The sequence below is a fragment of the Alternaria novae-zelandiae genome (genome assembly GCF_023758075.1).
Source record: "Alternaria novae-zelandiae strain BMP 2774 chromosome Unknown scaffold_22, whole genome shotgun sequence".
Classification (NCBI taxonomy): domain Eukaryota; kingdom Fungi; phylum Ascomycota; class Dothideomycetes; order Pleosporales; family Pleosporaceae; genus Alternaria; species Alternaria novae-zelandiae.
Genome location: NW_026056982.1, coordinates 501,034 through 527,426, shown reverse-complemented (window position 1 = coordinate 527,426; position 26,393 = coordinate 501,034). Strand labels below are relative to the sequence as shown.

The 26,393-nt window shown below is 55.7% G+C and overlaps 6 protein-coding genes across 6 annotated transcripts; 2 read left to right on the top strand and 4 right to left on the bottom strand.

Moving 5' to 3' along the window:
• On the bottom strand, positions 1–2,004 carry J4E88_009126 (uncharacterized protein; the record flags this gene model as incomplete). Its single annotated transcript, XM_049402731.1, has 5 exons — positions 1–35; positions 77–232; positions 351–665; positions 726–1,799; positions 1,998–2,004. 5 exons carry the CDS (start codon positions 2,002–2,004, stop codon positions 1–3), a joined length of 1,587 nt encoding a protein of 528 aa, XP_049251586.1.
• A 1,084-nt stretch (positions 2,005–3,088) lies between these two features.
• J4E88_009125 (uncharacterized protein) lies at positions 3,089–8,359 on the bottom strand (the record flags this gene model as incomplete). The annotated part of the gene is made up of 3 exons (XM_049402730.1): positions 3,089–3,342; positions 3,391–7,907; positions 8,082–8,359. The coding sequence occupies 3 exons, from the start codon at positions 8,357–8,359 to the stop codon at positions 3,089–3,091; spliced, it is 5,049 nt and encodes a 1,682-aa protein (XP_049251585.1).
• A 1,765-nt stretch (positions 8,360–10,124) lies between these two features.
• Positions 10,125–11,723, bottom strand: J4E88_009124 (uncharacterized protein; the record flags this gene model as incomplete). Its single annotated transcript, XM_049402729.1, has 1 exon — positions 10,125–11,723. The coding sequence occupies one exon, from the start codon at positions 11,721–11,723 to the stop codon at positions 10,125–10,127; it is 1,599 nt and encodes a 532-aa protein (XP_049251584.1).
• Positions 11,724–12,227: 504 nt separating this feature from the next.
• Positions 12,228–14,211, bottom strand: J4E88_009123 (uncharacterized protein; the record flags this gene model as incomplete). The annotated part of the gene is made up of 4 exons (XM_049402728.1): positions 12,228–12,482; positions 12,534–12,817; positions 12,900–14,098; positions 14,171–14,211. The coding sequence occupies 4 exons, from the start codon at positions 14,209–14,211 to the stop codon at positions 12,228–12,230; spliced, it is 1,779 nt and encodes a 592-aa protein (XP_049251583.1).
• Positions 14,212–14,499: 288 nt separating this feature from the next.
• Positions 14,500–17,070, top strand: J4E88_009122 (uncharacterized protein; the record flags this gene model as incomplete). The annotated part of the gene is made up of 1 exon (XM_049402727.1): positions 14,500–17,070. The coding sequence occupies one exon, from the start codon at positions 14,500–14,502 to the stop codon at positions 17,068–17,070; it is 2,571 nt and encodes an 856-aa protein (XP_049251582.1).
• Positions 17,071–19,344: 2,274 nt separating this feature from the next.
• J4E88_009121 (uncharacterized protein) lies at positions 19,345–26,028 on the top strand (the record flags this gene model as incomplete). Its single annotated transcript, XM_049402726.1, has 4 exons — positions 19,345–19,493; positions 19,685–20,351; positions 20,456–25,804; positions 25,861–26,028. 4 exons carry the CDS (start codon positions 19,345–19,347, stop codon positions 26,026–26,028), a joined length of 6,333 nt encoding a protein of 2,110 aa, XP_049251581.1.
• Positions 26,029–26,393: the final 365 nt, after the last annotated feature.

The following is a 26,393-nucleotide window of genomic DNA, read 5'->3' as shown; positions in this document are numbered from 1 at the left end:
TCATCGCGCGGCCCACTGCGACTCCACAGGCTGGGCTGTGCAGTGGCAAGTTCATGGTACAGCGCCTCGTAGACACCTCTGCGCATGGGGTTCTGACGCTGCGTTGCGAGATTGTGTTTTACGCCGTACCAGAGGATGAGGACGATGACGAGGACGGGGATGGAGACTATGAACCACCATTTTAGGGGTGGGTTTTCGGAGAAGGTGGAGACGTTCATGCCGAAGAAACCGACTGTGAAGGTTAGGGGGAGAAAGCTGGGGGAACACAATGTTAGTTTCTGGTGAGGGATGAGGGAGGGAGGAGGGAATGGTGGCTTACATGAAGGTAATCCAACTCAGACGCCACATACTCAAGCCGAGTTGTAAAGAGTGTCGTGCATCCCTAATACCTACACTCTTGTACATGAGATCTGATAGAGCGGTCGTGGGGAGGATGACATCTCTTTCCCACTGCCCGGTCAGCTTGTCGAGTTCGTCTGGTACGGACCCTAGCCAGGGCTGGTCTGAAGATTCCTTTGGATCGGCTCCTGCTAGGTCGTGGAGATGCGTGACCATTTCCTTGATTACGTCGACGTGGATGTATATGAGGCGTTCGACCTTGAGCCATTGCGCGCTGTTTTTCCAGAGTTCGGGGGCGCGGGATTCGTCGGCGGGGTTCTCGTAGACTGAGTGGAATGGTGGTCAGTATAGCTTCTTGTGAGCGGTAGGTGGAAGTGACTACTCACTCTTATCTTCCAGAATCCCAACATGTGTCTCGCAAACAGCCAGGAATTTCTGCCAATTGTAGCTCAACGCTTTAAACACGTCCTGCAATATGAAATCCATGCACTCCGCCGTCAGAGTCTCGTCGTTTTCCTCCATGGGCAAGTAGAAGGACAGTCGTCTCCAACGAGACTCGAGTTCTTGTCGCGCGCCGATAAGGGTATCTTTGACGGAGCCTGTGACCGAGTTCTCAAACAGGATGATTGTGTTTCCGTTGTCGAGGGACCGGAGCTTGGGGATGTAACGTTCCTGGTGCTCATTCGCATCTACGTTGCCGTAACTCTTCTTCAACCGCATGTACTCCTCCCACGCTTCCTCGTCGTATGGGTTCGGTATGTCCGGATCGACGGCTTGCCCTGGGGTTCCGTCGCTGAGTTGAACGTAACAGCTCAAGCGCTGCACATATACGTCGTGTCCATATCGTGGCTGATCCGTCTCGTCGTAGTGATTGAGCTCCATGATGGACTTGTTGTTATTCGGCCGAGGAATGTGTGTATTCCTGTCGTAGGATTTGAGATAATCGGCTCCGAAGGCTGCGCGCGAGATGCCGCGCCAGGGATCGCGTTGAGCACGGAATGTACGACCATTGAGGACAGGTTTGCCGCCGCGTTGTTGAGGCTTTTCGTAGCTGGCCCAGCGACCGAAGTTTGTGCCTACCAGATCGTCTGTGGCGTCGATGTTAAACTTGCGGAGGAGGTAGCGTGTCGCCCAGCTGGCGTTTTGGACGTGGATCACGCGCAATGCAGCTTGCGCCGAGAGGTCTTCTTTGCGATAGAACCGGCGCAGACTGTCGATGTCGGAGAACTCCTGAGCCACAATCTTCCGCCTGCCCTCCGCTGAGTGTTCCTTTGCGACATAATCGATGAGCAGCACGCGGCCCTGTGACCAGCTCTCCTTTGTCCATGGTTGCCGCCATTCGAGATTCGGACTGTGCTTGCGACGGTGGCCAAACGTGCCTTTCGGAGGTTCTCGGTGCCGTAAATGTGACTGTTCGTGTTCGTGGGAGTAGTGCGTAGACGTGGTAAAGGCTCGAGGGGCTGTTCTGAATGTCAGCTAGGGATCCTGACAGCCAGCAAGCGCGACATCTGCCAGCGCAACGCCAACCTGGTAACTTCCAGGACCAATAGGTTCTTCTAGTAGTATCCAAGCTCCGCGCCATCATACCTCTTCCTCACAACCTCTCTCCCTCCTTGATCCTACTCTCCTCTCTTCCCGGGGAAACTCACCATTCACACCCTCCATCTCAGGACTCGGCAGCGGCCCGACCCCCGTCGCCGTATCCTCAACCGTAATCGGCGGTGGAGTATTCGACATTCCCTTCCTCATACTAGCCATGCTGTACCGAATATCCTCCTTCGTAGCTAAATCGTGCCTTCGCTATGTCGTGTGCTAAACGCAAGTCGCATTCAAGGATGATCAGCCGCCAACGAAAACGAGAGAGCACGGCGACCGCGTACGACGAACAAACAGGTCGGTTGGTGGAAACAAGGCGCACATAGATGATGTGATGTGCGATCGCGGAGGGTATGTCACGGTGGGTGGTAGTGGAGTGCCATGATGGTGGCCTAATCCCGTGTGTGGTGCTGCGCTCAGAGCGAGGTCATGCCGTGCTGCCGTGTGTGGGTATGTTGTGGCTGATGCGATCATGAGGCTGAGATGGAATCCGCCAACGGGCGCGATGAAGCGTCACGGGAGCGGGGAGATTTGCGGTTCCTTCCAGTCTGCCGTTTTCCCTTGTCCGCTTATTAGAATGGTATTACAATGCCATTAGAAAGCCTGATCTATGTGCGCAGCGTTGAAAGGGAAGTAACGTGTACTGCGTGTGTGGATATGTTGTGGCTGATGCGATCGTCTGGGGTTCGCGTCGCGTGAACATTTGGTGCCCGCACTAGAGTGAACTAAGCTGCGGAATCAGCCTTACGGATACGGGATGACAAGAGCACGACAAGAGCGCCTGCACGGCAGATTTCGATCAATTACGCTATTATTCAGACAAACATCATGTACCTCAACACGGCACACATCTTAATTAGATTCTAAGTAACTAGACAGTAGACTACGAGTTCCATATGGAAGACTCGGTTATATGCGAAACAACAGCGAGGTGGTATGGTAATAATGTCGTAATATCGTGTCGGGTTGATGCAGCTGCGCCAAAACCAATTGCGCCGAGATGTGGATGGGGTATTAGCAAAGGGAAATGGAGAGAGAAAGACAATACAAGGAAAACCCTCGGCATGAGAAGTTCCACTTCGCTCGCTCGCTCGCTCGCTCAAACGCCGTCAAGAACGATGGTGGGGAGAAAAGCAAGAAGGGGGGTATCTAATCATTCACACTGGCGGCTGCGTCTCGTGATTTCCTCGTCACTGAGGGCAGCGAGCCAGAGACATTTGCTGAGGACGTGAGGTTCGACGTTGAAGGTGTATTTGGAGCTGGCTTCGAGGAGGCGGAGAAGGTTCTTGACGATCGCGGCGGCGGTGTGGTGGCGGTCAAAGTTGACGAGGCGTTCGCCGTCGGCGGGTGGGGCGTCGATGAAGGCGGGCTTTTGGGCGTTGTAGATGAGGTCGCGGGTATAAACGCCTGGTGATTGTTAGCTTTTGAAAAGGCGGCTGTTGGACAATTACGCACCGATGAATGGAATGCAACCGTCGTCTACAGTTGCTGTTTCCATTTCGAGCCGCAGGTTGTGGAAGTTCTTCAATGGTTGGACAAGCGCTTCCAGCTCGGTCATGACCAGCATCTCGGCTGCGGGAACCAAAGCCCATGTCTTCTTGAGGCTTGATACATCGTTCGATATCAGGGCGATCGCGATCTGATACATTGTAGCGTAGTTGCGGTATCGTCGCGCGTGGGTTGCGATGTGAATAAACTTGGTGATGCATCGCGCACGCTCATGGATATCCTCGGTGAGCAGGACCTCAGATACGACCCATTTGACGACAAGGTTGAATCGCGCGATGACGACATCCACACCTCTAGCCTCTTCCGTTCGGAGATATTGTACCCAGTCGCGAATCTGCGGGGACGACTGCTTCCAGCGCAACTCAATAAGTTCCTTCCAATCAATCTCGTCCAATGCGTCCTTTTCAACAATGGTAAACTGCTGAGCGAGGACTTCGGAGTCATGGGCCAAAATGAAAGGCAAATGTGCAGTCCGAGTCGGAGCTGCACCCTGCTGAGGACCTTCTAGATCAGCGGGAGACTCAGCAAGCTGCACAGGCTGTGTGGGCGGCTGCTGGTTCGCGCGAGAGACGGTCGGGGTAAGGCCTGGTGTTGGCAGCCCTCGGTCGAACACTGTTGAGCTAGGTAATTCGTCGTTCAATCGGTTACCCGTGAGAGGCGGTGTTGGAGGGTGGCGCATAGGATGCGTAAGATTGTCAGGGTCGTCCTCAGGTGTTGCCGGCTCGTCGTCGAAGAAACTCCTCACACCGTGACTGTCACGACCTGACTTCGCTCCTCCAGCAGAACTCCTGTCACTGAGATCCTCGTCCTCGTCAAGCAAGAACGATTCGCGCGGGTAGGCTGTACTTGGCAAAGTGCCACCCGGCGGTATTTGCTTCATGCTCTCTGTTTCGACGACGTAGTCGATGGAGGATTCCATCGACGAAGATGTTCCCGGTGGACCTTCAGAGTGTGGCGAGACACTAGCGAAATGCAGAGGAGACGGTTTGGCGGAAGACCTCATAGTATCAAGCGTATGTCCTCGCTGGGGGGTTTCAATCTGACTCAAGCCCCGGTCCAGAAGAGGTATTGAGGAATAAGAGTCGGTCGACTCCCCAACAGACTGAACCGCGGGTACACGGCGGTTGAAGTTCTCAGCGGAGAGGCGGTACATTTCTTGTCCGTCTGTTTCTGGAGGAGCCAGTGGACGGTGGAAGACGTCGTCGGTTTCGGGACGCCCTCCCTGGTCGAAGGTATCAGCTCGTGCGCGTTGTTGATCAGCGCCTGTCGGGCGGTAGTAGTCTAGCTCAACAGTAGTCCGTTGGGAGGGAATGCTGGGCGACTTCTTCTCGTAACGGCCCTCCAGTTTCATCAGAGCCGACTCGACACCACCTTCGTCGTCCGTATCGTCAGGGAGAGCAGCAAGCTTTGCTACTTCGGCTTCGAAAGACGGTCTTAAATTGGGCTGCGAAGAGTGCGTGTCTACTAGTGAGATGGGCTTCTTTGGGACCTCAGCTTCGGCTGGCCCTTCTGTGACGGGCTGGGCTTCTGCTTCTGGGTCGTTGAAACGATCGGATCGTAGAATGACCGAGTTTGTGACCGAATGCGTGTGGTTAGAGACCGAGCCGGTAGAGTGTGGGCGCTGTGATAGTTCGAGATCATGGACGTTTCCTGCAGCGCGAAGGTCACCACCCGGACGCCTACGAAGCTGGCGTCCGGGCCCGCTAGCATCAGGCGCTGGCTGGCGGTCGAGGAAGAAGGGATCGTTATCTGATGACATGGTTTGAAATGTAGCAATACTCGCGGGTCCTTGACGTCTACTAAGCACGCTGTTGTAGGATGCATGTCGGCGGAGAGAGCCTGCCCGCGCAAGGGAGTTCTTGGCCGACCCCCGGCGTCGGAAGGAGTGCATCCTTTCTGGGCCCGCAGAGATGGACCTCCTTGTTTGTCTGGTGGTGGGTCGTCTCGTCGACATTCGTGAATAGCGGTGCTCTTCTGTTGCTGTTGCTGGGCGAGGCTCTGGATCGTCGTAGAGCTCGGAATGCCTTACTGGGGCAATGGGCTCACTAGCTGATTGTTCATTACTTGCCTCTTCTTGCTGATGACTGTCTAGCTTTGTTGCTACCTTGTCGAGATCGGGCACCAGGGTGTCCGATATGACGGGCACGGGCGGTGGCCCGGTGTCGTCGATGATCACTATCGACTTGCTGCCGCTGGTGATAGCGCTGTGTACGCGAGGGTCTTGTGCTTTCTGGCGCTCCTGCTGAGTTGGAGTACCACGCCTGTCGAACTCAAACTCGAATCCACCGAGATCAGGGGGCTCAAGACCGTGTTCCTGACTTTCACTTTCAAGCTGCTCTTGGACAGCCGCTCTAAAACTCTCTGCAACTGCGGCGGCCAGGACATCGATGCGCACCTGGGGCTTTGGTCGAGTGGGACGTCGCTTGTGTACGCCTCCTGAGATAGAGACGGAAGACATGGCACCCGGATTGGAGGCTCGCACGTAGGGCGGTTGCCGTTGTTGCCCAACGCTACCTAATTGGGGGCTTGGACTCATTTGCTGCCGGGTGCTTAACGCGCGGCGTACACTGCCGAAGATCTTCTTCATGCCTGGAGAAGTCGCATGCCCGGGTCTCTGGAATTCGTTCGCTTCCGCATCTTCGATGTCATGCAGATACTGAGACCGTGAAGGGCGCAGAGCTCTGACCTCGAAGTATGGGGAGCTGGGCTGGAAGAGTCCACCACGTACTAGCGTGCCGGGCATGTTCGTGACCGCAGACATGGCAAAATCTGCGGGTGCGTTTTTGGGAATGGATAGTGGCGCTCTGCTGTCTCGAAGAGCATCGGTAAAGCTGCCACTACGTTTGTGGCCATGCGATGGGCGGTGAGCGTTCTTGATGGACGCTGGTTGTTGTGGACTAGCTGTCAGGCGAGCGGTGCCAGTGGGAGCTGGGTTGGTGACTGGTACTGGGTGGGGATATAGGGGAAGCTCGACGGCCTGGTCGTGTTTGTGCCGCATAGGTATTGAACACGATAATACGTGCATGCTCTGCTCACTGGCGGGGGATAGGGGTATCTGGGCGGTCTCGTATTCTTGCGAAATGTAAGGCGAGCTCATGGAGTTCTGAGGCGTATGCCGTGCTCTCTGCGCCCAGTCCATATGCCGACTGGCAAAGTGATCGCTTGGATTTGAACCGATGGTCTCCTTGGTGTCCCGGATGTTGGCTCGTGGAGGAGTCGAGGGCAATGGAATTGGTGGAGGAGGTTCTTCGTATGCTGCTTGCGATCCATCGTGTCCGCCCGGGAGCAGTTCGTCGTGCGCAAAGTTCTGGCCAATGTGGTCTTCCATTTCCCAGTATAATGCGCACGTCCGCCTCCAGCACTTCTTCAGTTCTCCGACAATCTTAATGTCACCCCCACCTCCATCTTCTCGGTTCCGGAGATCGTTGTACAGGCTGTTGACAAGGTCGCAGAAGTTGGTCCGTAGGGAGTAAAAGGGCATGAAGTCGTCGACGAAGTAGTTCAGGATCCAATGGCGCAGGGCTACAAAGGTGCGTACACGGACAATGCGCCCGAAGTCGTCTTGGCGGTCGACGGCCCATCGTAGGCGGGAGATGAGGTATGCAACGAGGTCTCGGGTGCAGAGGAAGGCGCGGAAAGTGAGGAAAAAGTCGGAGAGGAGTTCGTAATCCAGGAAGCTGGGAGAGGTGATGTGTGCGACAAGTCGTGAAGGGGTGGCTGCGAGGATGTCGCCGTCGGCGTTGAAGCGCACAACAGCGCGGTCGTCGGGGTTGGTAGTGAGGGCATCGTAGAGCCGGGGGCTAATAGGCATGTGGGAGACGCGCGCTGAAGAGGGACCAGAGGGGGGCATTGGCGGGCGGTCCATGGTGGCGCGGAAGCGGTGGGGGACGGGCGAGTAGGCGTCTGATCGAGGGCGCGACGACAGGAACGACTGCCGCACCCCTCGCTGTGGGGTCAGGAGCGAGTTCGCAAAGTCGTCGGCGCCTGAGGTTCGGGTGTAGACCGAGGAGCGCAGGTCGGCGGTCCCCCGTGTGCTGAAACGCGGAGTGCCCAAGCGGTAATGCGGTATGGGGACCTGCAGCAGCGGGAACGACGACGTGTCTGCCGTCTTCGGGCGCATGTGCGACGGGCGCTCAATCACCACCTTGAAGGTGCCCGGCTCGTGGCTGAGCGTCGTGGCCGTGTGGTCGTCGACGGTGGAGAACGAGTGCGAGCGCGCGTGTGCGAGTGGGCGTCCAGCGGAATCGGCCTGGGAGTGCTGCTGGAAGGCATTGCCCTCGCTCAGGTCCGGTAGCGGCGGTGTAGGTTCCGAATGGGGTGTTCGCGAGCCGTAGAGACTCTGCTCCCACTCATTGCTCAGCGGCCGGAGTTTGTCGAGTGTTGCGCTGTCGGGCGGCGTCTGGGGCGGGAAGACGAAGGGATCCGGCTGACGGCCTCGCTGGTTTCCCGGACGGGCTACAGGTCTGGAGGTGTCAGTCTACGAGTCTACGAATGGTTGGTGTTGAGGTTGGTGAGGCATGGGATCATGTGAGGCATGACGTGCGCCTTCCTCGCGGGCTGCGTCCACTGGTCGCTCTTTCCTCTTGTTCATGATGTTTACCGGTGGCCGTAGAACATCAACACCAATCTCGACGTACCTCAGGTATATGACGCCGTTGTGGACGTTCGCAACCGTGTAGCTGCGGCCGGCCGAGGTCGAGTTGCTCGTCGTCGTGTCGATGGTGGCGTTGCTGGTGCCGCGTGCTCTCGTCCTCCTCTTGAGCTGCTCCCTCGAGTCCTTCACCCTCCGCAGGCGGCGCGAATCATCAGCGCGCCTTTTTGCCGTGTCTGAGCCTGCACCTGCACCCGCACCGGGCCAGATGTCGCGTTTCCCTTCAGCAGGGGAGCCCGGCGCAGGGAAGACATTGTGTTGCATTGCCGGTAGGGCCATCCTCCCCCATAGCACTTCAGCTCAGCGGGTACATGTGCGTGGTTGTCATCGACGACTCGAACTGTGCAGACGTCTTGATTACAAGTAGCAAGAGGGAATCGACTAGAGTTGATTCATGTGCAGCCCTGTCACATCGCCCAGCGCGCGCCATAGCAAGGCCATTCACCAGTCAGCGCCCGTGTCGCTTGGGCTGAACGCCGCCTGCATTGACCCAGGCCTGGCCGGGCTAATCTGACCTCGCTTCACTCCGTTGCTCCGCCTGGTGAACAGGGAAGGCCAAGTGATTACAGGTTTGCCCGTCTGCTTGCATCGCCGCGCACGCACTCGAACCCGCTCCAATGCAGCTGCGAACTGCTTTTTCGCTGCCCCTCGGTCCCCGTCCTGCGAACGGCCGCCACGCGCCTCTGCCTCGACACCCAAAGCCACTACTGCCATGCTACTGCGATATTACGTCGGCTGCCGGCCGATAAGCTTCCAGCCACGTGAATATAAGGTTCCTCCCACTTGCTATCCCCGTGACCCCGAGGGTTGTTGATCGAGGTTGATCAAGGTTTTTACCCGCCTTGATAGTCGTTGTGCAACGGCCTCCACTCCCCCGTGGCCGCACAAGATTGCCAAAACAACAACGCATAGGACAATCAATAAACACATCATTCGCCCTGCGCTCCTGTACCAGGGTCCTGCCGTTTCCAGGCGACCACGCATCCATCCAGTGCCGCGATCTGCCACTGCATCGGTACTTTCTCCTTCCTGGCGATCCAACGCCGCCATTGGCCACCCTCATCATCTCGCTAAACAAGTGTTTCCCTCCATCGCAATCCCTTAGCATCCTGCAAACACCAAGGCGGCTCATCTCCGACCCTGCGCAACGTCATCAACATCCCTCTTATGAAACAGGGCTCCCTTCAACAGTCGCTGCCGCAATTTTACGCATCCACACTGACTACACAGGATTTTAACGTCTAACGTTCAAGCTGACTCGACGCGCATTATCACGTACATCATCTCTGCCCGTTGCGTCAGGCTGCAATCCTACAAGCGCACTATAGTCACACCCCGGATGCCCATCAAACCGCGAGCTACTGCACGACATCAACCATGGTACCACCTGTCAAGTCGTGCATCTGGCCTCCACCGCTTGACACCTGTAAGAATACACAGACGCCCACACACTAATTCCACCTTACAGCAAAACCTGCGCCGGTACATCTAGCTCGTGCCGACCTAAGCCGAGCACACCACCCAAAGTACTTGAAAGCCATATGCAGCAGATACGACAGTAGTGGAGTGCCGAAGAACTGCCTGATGCACAGCACAATTTTCTATATTCGGCACGACCTGCAGCACTCCGACTTCGCCTCGTTATCATCCGGGCCGAATGGCGGAGCAAAAGGGACGAGCCTAAGCTAATCACCCTGAGATTTTCGATACGAACGCGTGAATGGACAGGATGGTAGATCTGCGGTGCATATCACAGATACCGAGATCGGTGAAGATGTGTCGTGAAGGGCAAGATCGTTCTCCGACAATATTCGCGTCTCCTTCCGCAAACTTATAAGAATGCCTGCGCGAATACACCGACGACTTGGATATCCAATACGATGTGTTGTCTATCCAAAACCAATAAATGAGAAATAAGAAATACCGCAGCCTCGAAACATATGAAAGCCTTGTATTGTCAAGAGACAAGACAAGACGCATCGGATACCCCCGGCCTACCGCCCGTCCAAAAAGACGATTCATGGTTCGCTCAAAAAGGATACCCCCTCACCCCATCTTCAGCATCAACATCCAACCCCGCCTCCACCTGCTCTTGATGTTTCCTATCTAAATACTCCAACAGTACATCCCCATACATCTCCCTCCCCTTATACCGACTCACGTCGTCTCCCCAAGAACGAATCGCACTGGCTAGTCTACCCGGTACGTAGGGCTCCTGTGCGATCTCCGTGATGGGGTGGAAGTAGGTCCGGATTGTGAAGACTACGCCGCCGGATTTGGGGAGTCTAACGTACCGCTGCGTCAGCATGATCTTACTCTGACAGAACAAGAGAAAGGATGAGCGAGGAACTGTAGTAAACTGAGTTACGAGATAAGGACGGATAACATACCGTCTCAAGCTCTGCCTCTCACTCCTAAACCAATGATGCTCAACCGCTTTATTCTTCTCCGCTGTAAACCACCCTATCCCGCCTTCTCCCTCTGTATCTTCAGGTCCTATACTAGAGCTCCATGCGAGATTGTCGTCGACTTGAATGAAGTAGTTGTTTCGTAGTACGGGGGATTGGGGTTGGATTCGCCGGAAGAAGTTGGACATTGGTTTTTCGAGCTTGGTTTTGAAACTATTGTTCAGTATTGTAAGCAAATCGCGCTCGACTGAGGGAGGCTGGGGTTGGATGGAGAAGGATGGAGAAGGATGGAGAAGGATGGAGAAGGATGGAGGTGGAGGGAGAAGAGCGGAGAGAACATACCCAGGCACATCCCCACTAGTATGAATAGTAGACAATGGCATACCAAACTTATCCTCCAACCGCCAAAACCCCGCCAAGAGTATCGCGCCAGCGAGGAGGTAGTACTGTCCATCTTCCCTCTCCACCATAATAGCAAGATCATCTTGAACCAACCTTGCACACATCTCCATCGCATCTTCCCTCCCACCATTCCTTTCCAGTCTTTCGACATCGAAGATTTCGCCCGTGGCCAAATTCCTGAATCCATTTTCCATACCCTCGGAAGGGGGGATGGTCTGGAAAACGGTGGGATAACGTTGTGGTAGGTAGGAAGATAATTCCTCGAGGAGTTCCACTGCGGCGGCGACGGCTTCTGGGGCTGTTCTGATGCATTTCGCTCCTCGCTCTTCTATCCTTCTTGCTTTTAGGTCGTGGAACTGCATGTAGTGATTGTCGAGTTCTATCCATTCGTCCCAGTTCATGTTGCGAAGACCCATTGTGATATTGTACTTCGGGCCGTGGCGGAAGGGACGGTAAGGGAGGGGCTTAGTGGTAGTGAGAGAAAAGGATGGGTAGGGGGTCGCCGGAGGCCGGGTGAAGTCTGAGGGTGGCCATACTCCTGGAGGGCGATCCGGTGTTTTGAACGGGCCTCGTTTTTCGAGGTTGGGCGTACTGGGTCGTGGATTGTTCTGTCTGCGGGCGCGGATTAGGTTGGTGGCGGCGATGGTGAAGTATGTGAATGCGGCGAAGAGGAGGAGAGAGTAGAGCGCTGCTTTGGGTTGGATATCAGTCTGTTTAAGGACGTTGTTAAGGCGGGTTTGAGCGTTGGTGCAGTGCTGTTGTATGTCACGTGCAAGACGTCCGGCATGCTCGTCCAGGTCATTGATAAGAGCAGCCATGATGAACACCAAGTAACAGGACTACTCCTACAAAGTCCAAGTGTAAAAAAGAGAGGACGTCACGTACATAGTATAAGTAGTCACAAACAAAACAGCACAGTACCCAATGACCTTACACATCATGCGCGACATGTAAATCGACTTCCTATTAATTCATCTGGGATATGTACAAGCCAATCGTCTTCCGCGATAACGACCCTGGACATTGTGGGGTTGGTGCGCATGTGTCGTCAGTAGTGGTTATCTTGTCTGGGCGGGGAAAGGAATACCCCACTCGGTTAGACCTGGTGTCTATCGATGCGACTCTTGATAACAGGGATGGACGTCCGAACAGCCTGCCTGCGATGTGGTCTGGGGGCACAACAATTCCGCAACGCGTTTAGATGAGTTGCACCGTGACGCCGTTGGGGAACAGGAGTTGGCTTTGGATTTGATATTGTCTAGCTGGGGTGAGTCCGGATTACCCCCACTTTTTGTCTGGCGACTTGTATTCATGTGTGTGTACTACGCGCCTTTCCGATTTGTACGTTGTAGCAAGCAGTAGTCGCCCCATTGGCGACGGAACTTGGCGGGGATGATAGATAGGTCTGGGACCCAGAGCATGCGACTGATGGTATGGGTTTTGCTTGCGTCTAGGAAAGGAAGACACTTCAACGATTTCCAGTGTTCTGTGTCGGAAATGTAGTCCGGCTCAAGAGCTGTTGGTGGAGCGCCAGCAGAGCGAGAATCAACGATGAAGTCGCACTGCTCGATATCGGTCTGTTTCGTCAGGTTAGTGAGATCCACGTCTTCGTTCCCTAGTTCACATACATATTTGCTGGGATCTTCTAGGTTCTCATCGTTCATTCCAGTCGGTATAAGCCAAGTGCCGGGGAATAGTCCAAGACTGGCGTCGGCTTCGCTGAACTCGCCTGGTAGGAGACCGGAGAATTCGCTCTTGATGAATTTGGCGCGGACACCTTGGGGTAGGTTGAAGGAGGATGGGAAGCGGTACCACTCTTTGCCTAGACATACGGTGTCTCCCGAACGTGCAATCGTGTGGTCGAACAATGGCTTGTAAACATTGAGTGGCGCTGAGTATGCGGACATGTGACCTGAAATGTGTTAAAGATCAATTCAAGGTTCTGCCAAAGGTACTAGTGCTTGCTGATCGATAGCATGAGAGCTGATACATACCATGAATTCTAAGTATGCCCAGATTCAAGGACAAGACGATGGGAACACAGACGATGACGAGCTTCACCATTGGAGGTATCTTGCTCACTAGATGTCGTGGATCCATTGAACCAAAGTTGGCCAGCAAGATGTGCAAGGAAAGGGCTGCGTTCCAGGCCAATGCTGGATACGCTGGATACATGAAACGCTCTTCTTTATGAGGCTGGACGGTAAATATCGCCAACCACAAATAGAATGGGCTGACAAAGGTTATGGACCTCGTGAGCGTATTCCGATAAACAGCTCTGTCAAAGACCACATACTGGATCAACAGCAGCGGAAGAGCAGCCAACGCGAGGAAGAACCAAATGTTGAAGTTGAGTGCAAGATTTCGAACGTAGAAATGCCACGGCTCTACACCGTAGATATCAGGGCCTCTACTACCACCGCTGAACACATTGTATAGTACGATGTTGAGCGGCACGCATACGAGCTTCCTGTAAAACAGCGAGTCGATGGCTGTTTGCAAGACTACAATGGTGAAGGCTCTAGGTGCGCCTTGGAGTAGTATTCTTCGCAGACTCTCTTTGATGGTGCTGGTGAACACGCCTGCAATGAAGTCTTCCGCAATGAAGGGCAGAGCGAGCGCACCGGCAAAGGGCCAACCAAGAGCACTGCCGACGGCGAACCATGCAATACCTTGTGCAGTCCTCATTTTACGTCCGGACCAGTCCATGAACGACGCAAATCCAAGCATAGCACAATTCATGGCGAAACTCGACGGAAGATATGCAGGGGCAGCGTGATACATGCCGGGGCTTATGACCATGATCATGGCGAAGAAAGACGCAACGCGCACCTCGAACATCTTCATGATAGCTGTGTACATGCGAGCCTGGCATCCTGCGCAGGCTATGGCCAGGACTGCTCGGAGCAAGTAGAACTCGAACACCTTGGATCTTTCCAAGCCTAGCGCTTGCAGAGGCAGCGCCGCGAGCCCTATTACGAGCGAGTGTATAGCAGTGTAGGCCCAGCTTCGGATGGCATAGTCAGGAGAGTACTCCCAGGTCTGGAGGCCGTAGCCATGGTTGAGGTAGTGGCTTGGTTCCCAGTAGTTGAAGACTTCGTCGCAGTCTTGGATCGGCGAGAGGGCGGCGGCGGTGAGATTGGCTAGGGCGAACACGCAGAAGATGCCGAACGTGGAGAGATGGGGTGGTGTACTGGACACATGATGCATACGTTAGCCTGTGACCGCAGGGTAGAGGATTATGGCATGGCTCAATTGAACTCACTCAGGGGCCGAATGCGCCGTCTTTGAGCGCGATGTAGACATGTCAGCGACAATGATTCCAGAACGTGACTGCAACCCCCATCGAATTACCTAGGTACGGAGTATCGTCACTTCACAGAATGATGCGGTGGGTCTGCGGTCATAGGGCTGAGCTGCGCGTGCCCGCCAAGCTTGTTAGCGCGCATCCAAAAAGGCGACGTTCTTCCCTGAAGCGCTCCTTTCAACCAGAACTATCATCGCACGCATTTAAGCAAACTGGTGCAGACAACGCAGTGGATAACTCAGCCATCACGCGTGCTTCAGAGAAGACTGCAGAGAGAGACACGAGCAATGTCCGACTCTCTGGAACCACCGGCCAAAAGGGCGCGGTTGGAGGCGGACGCTCCCTTTTATGGCACATCTACATCTGCATCTGCGCTCGACGCGCCGGGCTCGCCTGTCGATGACATGGACGACGACTTCTACGACACTACGCCCGTCAAGCCCTCTGCGCTGCCCTCACAGGCGGACGGAGCGACGTCGTTGTCTGCGACGGCGGCACCCGCGCCGGCCTTTCACCTTCCTGGACTCGGCTCTGTGAGCGAGACCCCGGCCGCGCAGTCGCAGTCGCAACCACCAAACGGCGCAGTCGTCCCAGACGACGCCCCGGAAGACGGCGAGCTCTCGGATGACGAGGCCTTCTACAATGATGCGAGCCCGCAGGCCGCCATCCCAGTCGAGCCGCCCGTAGCCAATCACGGCCAGGCGCAGGATGAGGCTCCACAGCTCCAGGCCGTCGCTGCTGCCGATACGCCTGCTGCCGACACAGACGGCGAGCTCGACGCGGCCCTGACCGCCGCCATAGACCTCCAGAACGAGATTGAAGACACCACAGACGCTCCTGCCCCCGATGGCGCGGCGTTCGATAGCAAGGCCGAGTTCCTGCGCGCGGCCGAAGCCAACAGAAATGACCAGAGCGCCGAGTGGCAGCTCGACTCAGATGCATCCGACTCAGACTCATCGTCTGACTCCTCCAGCTCGGACGACAGCTCCGATGAGGGCTCAGACGAGGGCGAGCTGCTCGACCCCGAGGAGCAGGTCCGTCTCTTGATGGCAGAGGCCGCCGACGAGCCAGGCGCGTCCGGCCCAGTCAAGGTCAAGACGCTCAACGAGCAAGACGAGAAGTTCGAAATGCCCGACATCGCAGTCACGCCAGAGACCAAGATCACAGAGCTCGGCAAGGTGGAGTCCATCGTCGGGAACCTCGTTGTTGTCAAGGCCAAGATGTCTGGCGATGAGCAGGTGCTGGAGTCTGGCTCGGCGCTGTGCCTCGAAAACCGCACGGTTGTCGGCAAAGTCTCGGAGCAGATTGGTCGCGTGGAGGAGCCGCGCTACTCTTTTGGCTTCAACGATGCCGCTGAACTCGAGACTCTAGGTATCAAGAAGGACACACCCATCTACTATGTCGACGAGCACTCGACGTTCACCGAGACAGAACCCATCCGCCGACAGAAGCACACCGACGCATCGAACCTCCACGACGAAGAGACCAATGATGTCGAGTTCTCGGATGACGAGAAGGAGGCCGAATACAAGCGCGAACAGAAGGCCAAGAAGCGAGCCAGGCAAGAAGGCAACGACGAGCCAGTGGTGCCCGTCAACATCCCAACCGGGCCCAGACTACACGTCGATGCTCCTGCACCGCCCATCTACCGACCCATGGAATACCAGGGTGGTGGTTTGAAATACAGCGATGATGAAGACGAAGATCTCGGCATGTACAAGCCGCTCGCCAGACCAGACCATTTCGAGCAGATTGTTGGGCAAGGTGCACCATTAGAGGATCGCAGCCATGTCCGTAGGGGTATGGGTCGCGGCAGAGGTCCCTGGGGTGATCGAGGTCGCGGCTTCCGTGGCCGAGGAGGTGGCGGAGGGCGTGGTGACTTTGGTGGAGGACGCGGCGATAGAGGAGGCTATGGCGGCGGACGAGGCGACTTCGGGGGTCGTGGTGGTGGAGGGCAGCGAGGCGATCGAGGAGGCGGCAACAACAACAACCAGAACAACCGAGGCGGTGGAGACAAAGGTGGACGTGGCGGCAAGAATCAGTCTGACCGTGGCAGGCAACCAGAGCAGTTCCAACAAAACAACCAGAGGAACCAATACCAGGAGGGACGGTCCGCAACCTCGGCATCACCAGCCCGCCAACAGCAAGATCGCAGCCAGTCTTACACCCAGCAGGACCGTGGTCAGTCTCAGCAAGCCCAATCCCAGCAATCGCCAGCCGGCGGTGGTGGGAAGAACAAGAATCGCAAACAACGGCAACGCGAAAAGAGGGAACGGGAACGCCAGCAACAGCAGCAGCAGCAGTCTCAGCAGTCGCAGCAGTCTCAACAGCCTCAAAAACAGCAACAGCAACAGCAACATGCTTCCCCGGCACCTTCTGGACCATCAAATGCTAACGCTTATGCAAACAACAGCAGCGCAGGTTGGCCAGTGCCTTTCTCCGGTCCCTCACAGCCAGCGATCCCCTACGCTGCCGCACCTCCGCCTCCACCTCCAGCAACAGCAGCGGCCTACAACTACCAGCCATCGTACACTCCCCAACCTCAAGCGCCAGCTCCAGCACCAGCCCAGCCACCCCAGCAAAACCAAGCGGCCAATCTAGCAGCATGGGCACAGTGGTTCCAGGTCATGCAAACCATGAGCGGACAGCAACCACAACAACCGCAGATGTCAGCGCAAGCTCCTGCACCGCCACCACCGCAGCCTCAGCCACAAGCACAGTACTCTTACCCCTACCAGCAATATACGCAGCCGGCTGCTCCCGCGAACCCTCCCCAACAGGGCAACGCTCAAGCTGGAGCGCAGCAGTCGCTCCAGGATATTCTGCGTGCGCTCCAGGGCGGTGGTGCTCCTCAGTGATCTTAACGCAGATGTTTAGTTATCAGCAAGTGTGTGTTCGATTCGGATTAGGTGTTTTGTAAGATTATATATATATCGTTCCAGTATGAGCTGCATGGCACGTGGAAGTAGCGTTATGGCAGTTTTCCACGAAGCATGCACTCTGGTACTGGGAACAGACAGCTCCCCCGGATGCAAAGCAGTGCGTCACGACACAAAAAGGATGCAGGATGTGAGATAGACTTGGCGTCGTACAAGCGTTACTGATTGCTTCTTATGCTATGAAGATGCATTGTTGCTGTGAGTGGTCTGTTGTGAAATCGATGAGGCGAAAGCGACCCGGTTGCCGAAAGAAGCAGCGCTGAGTAGCATGTGATTACAAAGTGTACTGTACCCGTGGACACCTTCATAATCACTCACCTTAATGCTCGGGGGCGTATGTGTTCGTCATGTAAGAACACGGAGACTTGATGCGAAGCGCTATGGTGGATGGGAGAGGTGGAGGCGAGGCGATGGAATTCATGTCTATGGTGCTCATGATCTATCATTTGCGCTGTTGTTGATCTTGCTATGGATGCCAAGTTCGTGAGGGAGTGACCCGATTGCCTGGCTGCCGGAAGAAGCATGTGCGAGTGGTAGCATGTGACTACAGTGCACACCTTCATGATCAGTCATCAATGTCCCAAGGGCGTATGTGCTCGTAACGTAGAAATGCTGTTGTCTGGTGCTGCAAGCGCTATTGACTCCTTCACGGAATGAGAGTGCGCGATTAATATGAACTGGGGCCAATTCATTCATTGACGTCCTCCACGGCGATATACACATCACGTCAGCATCTCGCGCAGCAAAGCGCAGTAGGCAAAAAAGTATAAATACACGCATACACGCGAATGAACGCGATGGTTAAATCCGCGGTGGTAGCACAAGAGGTCTGCACGTCTGCCTGCTCGGGATATACGGCAAATAAGCTCCGGCTGCTAACCAACGAGCGTCCCTCAAACATCGGAGAATAATGAAACAGGAATGTCTCTAGCTATTTGAACAGGCGAAAGCATAGGCAGTGGCTCGGTGTACGCCACAAATGTCGGATTCGCTTCTGAACCAAACTATTGAGGAGTTAGTTCTGGGATGAAACACGGGTGTCGGTACTATGATGATGCGATGTTAATGATGTGGATGGTTAGGCAGAGATGGACGGGAGCAAGGGATGACGATGATGATGACGACGGGACGATGGTTATGGTCGTCGTCGTCGTTGTCAGGATGGTGGTGGTGGTGGTGGCTTTGGCTCCGAAAAAGCGGGGGTTCAAGCTCTCGGTGCTCGGTGCACCGGGGCCATGACCTAACCTAACCTCAGCGGAACTGGAATCGGCATGTGCTGCAAACAACGCGCGTAAGATGAGATGTAAGATGAAATGTAAAAGCACGGCACTGTAGTTCGCGATACCTAGCTATGACTGCATGCGGCGCGACGTCCGTGTCGTGGTTTGATGGATTTGATGGATGGTCTAGAGGCCGGGGGGCATACGGAGAAGGATTGGTATGCTGGGAAGTCTAGGACGGGTGCTTGGTGGCTCGGTAGGCTCCGAGGAGTGGGTTGTGGGCTGGCTACGGTTGGTGTGGGCTGTGGGTGGCGCATTGTTGGCAGAGTGTGCCGCTGTCCATGGCTAGGTAGTAAAGTGGAATAGACGGGTGGGGATGAGGAGGGGAAGAGGTGAGGTCTCATCTTTTGCACTGTCTAAAGCATACATGTCTGTGTGGTTGGGGATGTCGTTGTTCTGGGTTAGTGTTCTGGGTAGTGTTCTGGGTAGTGTTCTGGAGTATTGCTAGCACGGAGGCTCGGTAGGACCCCGTAGTGCTTGGTCGGATCCAAGGTTGGAGTGGGTGCAGGTGGCGCATTGTTGGCAAAGCATGCCGCTCTCCATAGCAAAGTGGAGCCCCCATGCCTGTCTCCATCCGAAGTGTCAGTGAGGGCGTAGTCAGCCATTCTTCACAACCATATGCACCACCACGCACCATAGCCTGACGCTCTCCTCCACCTCCAGCTGTCTGTCTGCCGCCGCTAGACAGCCCGAGTCTCTCGCCCGCTCCGCCTCGCCTCGCCGCGCGCCTTGCCCTGCGCTGCCTTGCCCACTGCGCTGCCGACCGCCGCCCATGTTGCACACCTCGAGCTGCTGTCCCGCCTCGATGAAGTAGCCGCCCACGTCCACTCTGCGCAAGCAGTCCCCACCACCACTCCCGCCGCCCACGCGGGCCACTGCCGCGACTCACACCCTGCACGCCCCCGCCGCCGCCATGACGAGGAACGAGACCATCGGCCGCCATGGCTCGGTAGAGAGCTCGTGGAGTTCGCGCTCGGGCGACACGATACGGCCCTATGGACGCGCGGGTTCGCTGAGGGGTACCCCCGTCACCGTCAAGACGGACAAGAACCTCAATTCCCGGTATGTTGTTGCGTCTGGTGCCGTGCGAGATGGACGCTGGCTGGGGTGGCGGCGCGCGCTGTGCGCCCTCGACCTTGACTCTGGCCTCGTCTTGTCTTGACGCGGGAAGAGACATGTCTTGCCTGTCTTGCCTGTCTCACTCCCACACGTGCATCGACATCGCCAACCGAACGCCTGCTAACACGCCATAGTGTCGAGCGGGAATCCGAGATATCGCCTGGCACCGTCCCCCCAGCTCCGCCGCCCAAAGACAACCCCTCGCACCGCCCGCGCAAGCCTGCCACTTGGGACGCTCCCACGCCGAGCGCCTTTGGCCACCACCGAAAACAGCTGGCTGTCCTGGAGACTTCGGGAGGCCGAGTGCCGTCCATATCGCGCAATCCCCCCACCGCTTCGAGCGCCAATTCACAGGTCGCGCCCTGGTCCACCGCGCCCAACGGAAACAACATGACCAACAGCGTCTGGAGCAGCTTCTTCAACGATTCAAACGAGGATGTCTCGTCGCCTGGCTTCCGCCCGGGGACCGGCACCAGAGAGGACAGCATGGGCTTCCCCATGAAAGACGACAGACGACCGTCGGTAGCCAGCGCCACGACCGTCAGCAGCACGGGTTCCAAGTCGAGCATGGGCCGGAATTTCCACAAACGCCTGCAGAACGTCTTCGGAGAGGACTTCCCCGCCGACGACCGCCAGAACTCGGATTCGAGCTTGGGCACGCCGCAGCGCAACCGCGGCAACTCCCTCAGCAACACAATTGGCAGTAAGCACCAGTCGCGCCCGACCTCGCCTACCAGCTCCCGGCCACGCACTCCGCAGGCGTCCTCGGAAGTCACGCCATGGGAGTTCCAAGACTCCAAGGTGAGTCTAGTTCACATCCAGAGGAAGGCACTGCGTCTCTCACTCATGCTCCTGCCCTACTACTCTACCGCCGACCTCGGACCTGTATCACTAACCCCTCGCAGGACGTTCCCACTCCCGCTGAGTATGGCGGCCGTCGTTCCTCCGAGCAACATTCTGCCAAATCGGGTCGATCGCATCACAAGCTGCACGTAAGACTGCCTGGCACTGGCCACCGGCACAAGGGCAGCAAGGAGGACAACAAGGCCCCAGACGGACGCGCAGACATAAGCCAGCCTTACCCGCTGCGCCCCACCACCAGTCGCGAAGATTCCAGCTACAGCGTCCGACCGAACCAACCCTCGGCCCTCAGCTCCGCCTTCGCCTCCAAGACAAGCCTTCTGGGACGGCCGTCGAGCCCTACGCCAAGCTCATACTCGGATATGACAAGAGATGACAGAATAGCGCAGCGGTCTCCCAGCACCAACAAGGCGTCACACGGTTTCTTCGCGCGGTTACGAGGCAAGGACAAGGACAAGGATCGCACATTACCGGGAGACACCCTCAAGAGTCTAGTCGCTGCTGGAACCGCCTCGGCCACCTCTCTGAATCCTTCGATTAACACGACACGATCCGCGAGGCCAGAGCCGGCTCGGCAGGCCACCATGGCGAAACAGCAGGCGATCAACAATGGCGTTGAGAGCGCAGCCAAGGAACAGAGAATGCGAGCGCCTCACCACCGTTTGCCTACCTTCCGGAAAGAGAAGCGCGCACCTGCGAACGAGCCTACGGGACGGGACCCTAACGATAACATCGCTAGCACAGCAGGCAACGATGCTGTTTTCTTCCTGGACAGAAATCTGGACGACATGGAAGGCATTGTGAATCTCCAACAGGCACCGCCGATGACACCGCCTGTAGGCGAGGTGCCAAAGCAGCCACCAAATCTTGGTGAAGACATCTCTGTTCCAGGACCCGATGACGACGGTACCGCAGCGTGGGACGCGCCAGACTCCTGGGCCGTGAAGCGCATGAAAGACGAGATGGACAAGCTTGGAGATGCCGACGAGGCTACAACGCCTTCCAAGGAAGAGAGCGACAATAAGACGTATTGTCTGCGCATCTTCAGGGTCGATTCAACTTTTGCGACACTATCAGCTACCTTGAACACGACCGTGCAGGAAATCATACAAATACTAGGGAAGAAAACCGTGTTGCAGGACGAATTGGACAACTATCACATCGTAATGCGAAAACATGATACCTCACGGCAACTGGAAAGTAACGAGCGTCCGCTGCTGATCCAGAAGCGATTGCTGGAACTCGCCGGGTATACGGATCTAGACCGCCTCGAAGACGTCGGACGGGAAGATAACAGCTACCTCTGCAGATTCACCTTCCTCCCTGCCAAGATGAGCGGATACTCCAGTCTGGAACGGGATCCTGGTTTCAGCAAGATGCAGAAGTTCAGTCACATTGATCTCCAAGGTCGGAACTTGATCACCATTCCTATTACACTCTACCAAAAAGCGACAGAGATAATATCGCTCAACCTGTCGCGGAACCTATCACTTGACGTACCTAGAGACTTTATCCTTGCTTGCACCAATCTGAGGGAGATCAAATACACCAGTAATGACGCCCGACGACTACCACCCAGTCTGAGTCTTGCTAGCCGACTGACCATGTTGGATATTTCGAACAACCGCCTCCAGTCTCTTGACCGTGCTGAATTGCACAAGCTGCAAAGTCTACAAGGTCTCCGACTCTCCAACAACGGGCTAACGCGTCTGCCACACTACTTTGGACAATACCGCGCGCTTCGCAGTTTGAACTTGAGTTCGAATTCTCTGAACGAATTCCCCGATTTTTTGTGCGAAGTCCGGACACTAGTGGATCTCGACATCAGTTTCAACTCGATATCGAGCTTGCCCAAGATTGGCCAATTGACATGTCTCGAGCGACTCTGGGCGACGAACAACAAACTGACCGGCAGCTTCCCTCCAACATTGAGCAATCTAGTCAACCTGCGAGAAATCGACGTGCGGTTCAACGCGCTTGATAGTATGGATGTCATGTCCCAATTACCCCGATTGGAGTACCTGATGATCGGCCACAACTCTATTTCGGCCTTCGAAGGCTATTTCCCGAAGATCCGTGTGCTGCACATGAACCACAACCCAGTTACACGCTTCGGCCTCACTCAGCCCACCCCAACACTAACCGCCCTCAATCTTGCGTCTGCCAAACTAGCGCAATTACCCGAGGATCTGTTTGGCAAACTGACTGGCCTCACTAAGCTCATCCTCGACAAGAACCACTTCACGTCCATATCGACCAACATTGGAAAGCTGTACAGGCTGGAACATCTCAGTATAGCTCGAAACTCTCTGGATGACTTGCCTGCCGAGATCGGTCGCTTGGTGGAGCTTCGCTACTTGGACGCGCGCGAGAACAATCTGCCCAAGCTTCCCGAGGAGCTTTGGTATGCTCGCCGATTAGAAACGCTAAACGTGTCGTCCAACGTTCTTACCACGTTCCCCAAACCCGGCGCATCACCTCCACCAGTAGCAAATGGGGAACAAGCTCAAGTAGACGGAGCGCCTGCGCTTGTCACTCCAGGCTTGACATCAAGTCCCAGTTACGAAGAGCTGGGAAAATTGGAAGACTTCCAGAATCGCCGTCCTAGTCAAGCATCAGGAGGTCTGAGTGTTGGTTCGTCGGCTGCCTCTTCGCAACGGAAGGGGTCGATGGCGTCATACAACACTTCAAGCACGGCGCGCAAGACATCAGTAGCGTCTCGCGCGCCCACCGAAGGGACACTGACACCCATGTCCCGCAAAGACTCCAGCCTTAGTAGTCGCTTGGTGACTACCTTTGCGGGTTCTCTTCGACACGTGTTCTTGGCTGACAACCGGCTGAACGACGACGTGTTCGACGAACTGTGTCTTCTCCCCGAATTGCGAATTGTGAATCTGGCATACAATCTCATCTATGACGTTCCACCTCGTACGATCCGACGATGGCAACATCTTACTGAGCTGTACCTGTCGGGCAACGACCTCACGTCTCTGCCTGCAGAGGACTTGGAGGAAGTTGGCTCGCTCAAGGTCCTTCACATCAACAACAACAAGTTCCAGGTGCTGCCGGCCGAGCTTGGCAAGGTTGCACAGTTGGCTGTTCTTGATGTGGCTAGCAATTTGCTGAAATACAACGTGTCGAATTGGCCATATGACTGGAATTGGAACTGGAATCACAAACTCCGATACCTGAATCTGTCAGGCAACAAGCGTCTCGAGATCAAACCCAGCGGCTCGTATAGTGGCGGCGCCATGAGTATGCGAGAAGGGCGCGACCTGACCGACTTCAGCTCGTTGATTAATCTTCGCGTACTTGGGCTGATGGACGTCACGATGATGGTTCCTTCGGTTCCTGAACAGTCAGAGGACCGGCGAGTGCGCACTGCGGGTTCGGCTGTGGGTACTATGGCGTATGGTATGGCCGATTCACTGGGTCGCAATGAACACATCTCGACAATGGACATGGTTGTGCCCCGCTTCCGCAGCCACGACGACGAACAGCTGTTGGGTCTGTTTGACGCACAGCCGCTTGCGGGTGGCGGAGCCAAGATCGCCAAATACTTGTACGACCAGTTCAAGAATCGGTTCGCCGATGAGCTTGACCGTTTGCGACCGAATGAAACGCCGTCGGATGCGCTGCGACGCAGTTACCTTGGCCTCAACAAGGAACTCGCTACCGCTGCAAGTCAGGGTCTGGACAAAAACGGTCTCACTGCACCGTCAACACAAACGCGCAATTCAGTGCCTGATCTTAGTGACGATGACCTGACATCAGGAAGTGTAGCAACAGTACTGTTCCTGAAAGAAATGGAGCTCTACATCTCCAACGTTGGCGATGCGCAAGCCCTTCTGATTCGTTCAGAAGGAGGACACAAGATTCTTACCAGGAAACACGACCCCGCTGAGCCGAGTGAGCGATCCAGGATACGAGAAGCCGGCGGATTCGTGTCGCGGCAGGGCAAACTTAACGACATGCTCGAGGTATCAAGAGCATTCGGCTACGTTCAAATGTCGCCATCAGTCATCGCATCGCCGCATATCATGAACCTTACTCTTGGCGACACAGATGAGATGATCCTGATAGCTTCGCGAGAACTCTGGGAATACCTCACTCCAGACTTCGCTGTCGATGTCGCGCGATCAGAGCGCAACGACTTGATGGTCGCCGCCCAAAAACTGCGCGATTTGGCCATTGCCTTCGGTGCGACGAACAAGATCATGGTCATGTTGCTTGGTGTCAGTGACCTCAAGAGCAAGCAACGTGCCCGGTACCGCACCCAAAGCATGTCCCTCATACCCGCACCTGGCGCGGATCCAGACTGGGGCGCATCACGCAGACGTGGAAAGAAGGGCAACTTGGTTGGGGACTCCAAGCTCGCTCGACTCGACAACGAAGTGGACGCGCCAACGGGCGAAGTCAGCTTGGTGTTTACGGATATCAAGAACTCGACCATACTGTGGGAGACGTACCCGATTGCTATGCGTTCTGCAATAAAGATGCACAACGAGCTGATGCGCCGACAACTACGCATTATTGGTGGGTACGAGGTCAAGACGGAAGGTGATGCCTTCATGGTCGCTTTCCGCACTGTGACATCAGCTCTGCTGTGGTGTTTCACGATCCAGAGCCAGCTTCTCGAAGTACAGTGGCCGCAAGAGATTCTCAACAGCGTCAATGGACAGGAAGTCGTCGACCCAGATGGTAACGTCATCTTCCGCGGTCTTTCAGTCCGCATGGGTATCCATTGGGGCACACCGGTGTGCGAAGTCGATCCCGTCACGAAGCGCATGGACTACTTCGGACCCATGGTCAACCGCGCCTCACGTATCTCGTCCGTAGCCGACGGTGGCCAAATCACCGTCTCATCCGACTTCATCGCCGAGATCCAACGTCTCCTCGAAACGCACATTGAAGGCGACCGTAAGAACTCCGCCGGATCCGAAGAAGCCTACGGCGACGACATGAACAGCCAGATGATCCGCGGCGAGCTCCGCTCCCTCAGCTCCCAAGGTTTCGAAGTCAAAGACCTCGGTGAACGCCGTCTTAAAGGTCTCGAGAACCCTGAGTATATCTACCTCATGTACCCGCACTCGCTGGCTAGTCGGCTGGCGGTCCAGCGCCAGACGGAACAGAAACCGGTTGAGCAGCAGAAGGAGGCTACGGCTGGTCAGAAGATGGCGGGGAGTCAGCTTACTATCGATACCGAAGATGTGTGGGATCTCTGGAATATTAGTCTACGTCTGGAGATGCTGTGCAGTTCGCTCGAGAGCCCTGGTTGTTCTGAATTGAAACCGCCAGAGACGGCGTTGCTGGAGAGGATGAAGAGTCGGGGTGGCGAGATTACGGATCGTTTCTTGATTAACTTTGTTGAGCATCAGATTTCGAGGATCGAGGTATGTTTTGTGAGAGATTCGGGTTTCAAGGGAGTGCATGCTAACTTGGGAAATAGTCTTGTGCCAGCACCCTTGCTCTACGCCACCGTATACGGCCGTTCGGCAGTGCACCACTGCTCGAGCAGGCGTGTCATATGGGCGATATCTTCGCGGAGCTCGATGCGAAGTTGAAGCGGTTGGAGGAGTTTGAAAAGGGGGCGATTGAGGGTATGGCGCCTTCTTGAGGGGTGGGCAGTCGCCGTATCAAGAACTTAACTACAGTATGACGATAATCACGCAACACTACAACAACAGATCACGACAACGCGCCGCTCACCGCAGACATCGATGAACGATGACCATGGACTTTGACTCCCGCTACCTTATTCACGCAACACACCTATCTCTATCTCTATCCATCCTAATCGACCACCCCCGCCTCCTCGGCGAAGGAACACTGCGAAGCGCAATTCTCTTCCTCTCGGCCATTGTCGTCGTCATCGAACTCACACACACGCGCGCGTACTCCCATACATATCCATACGATCCGATCCGCTCGAACCGATCCGCCCTGGAGGCTGCAGACTCTCTATACTTTACTCACGATACC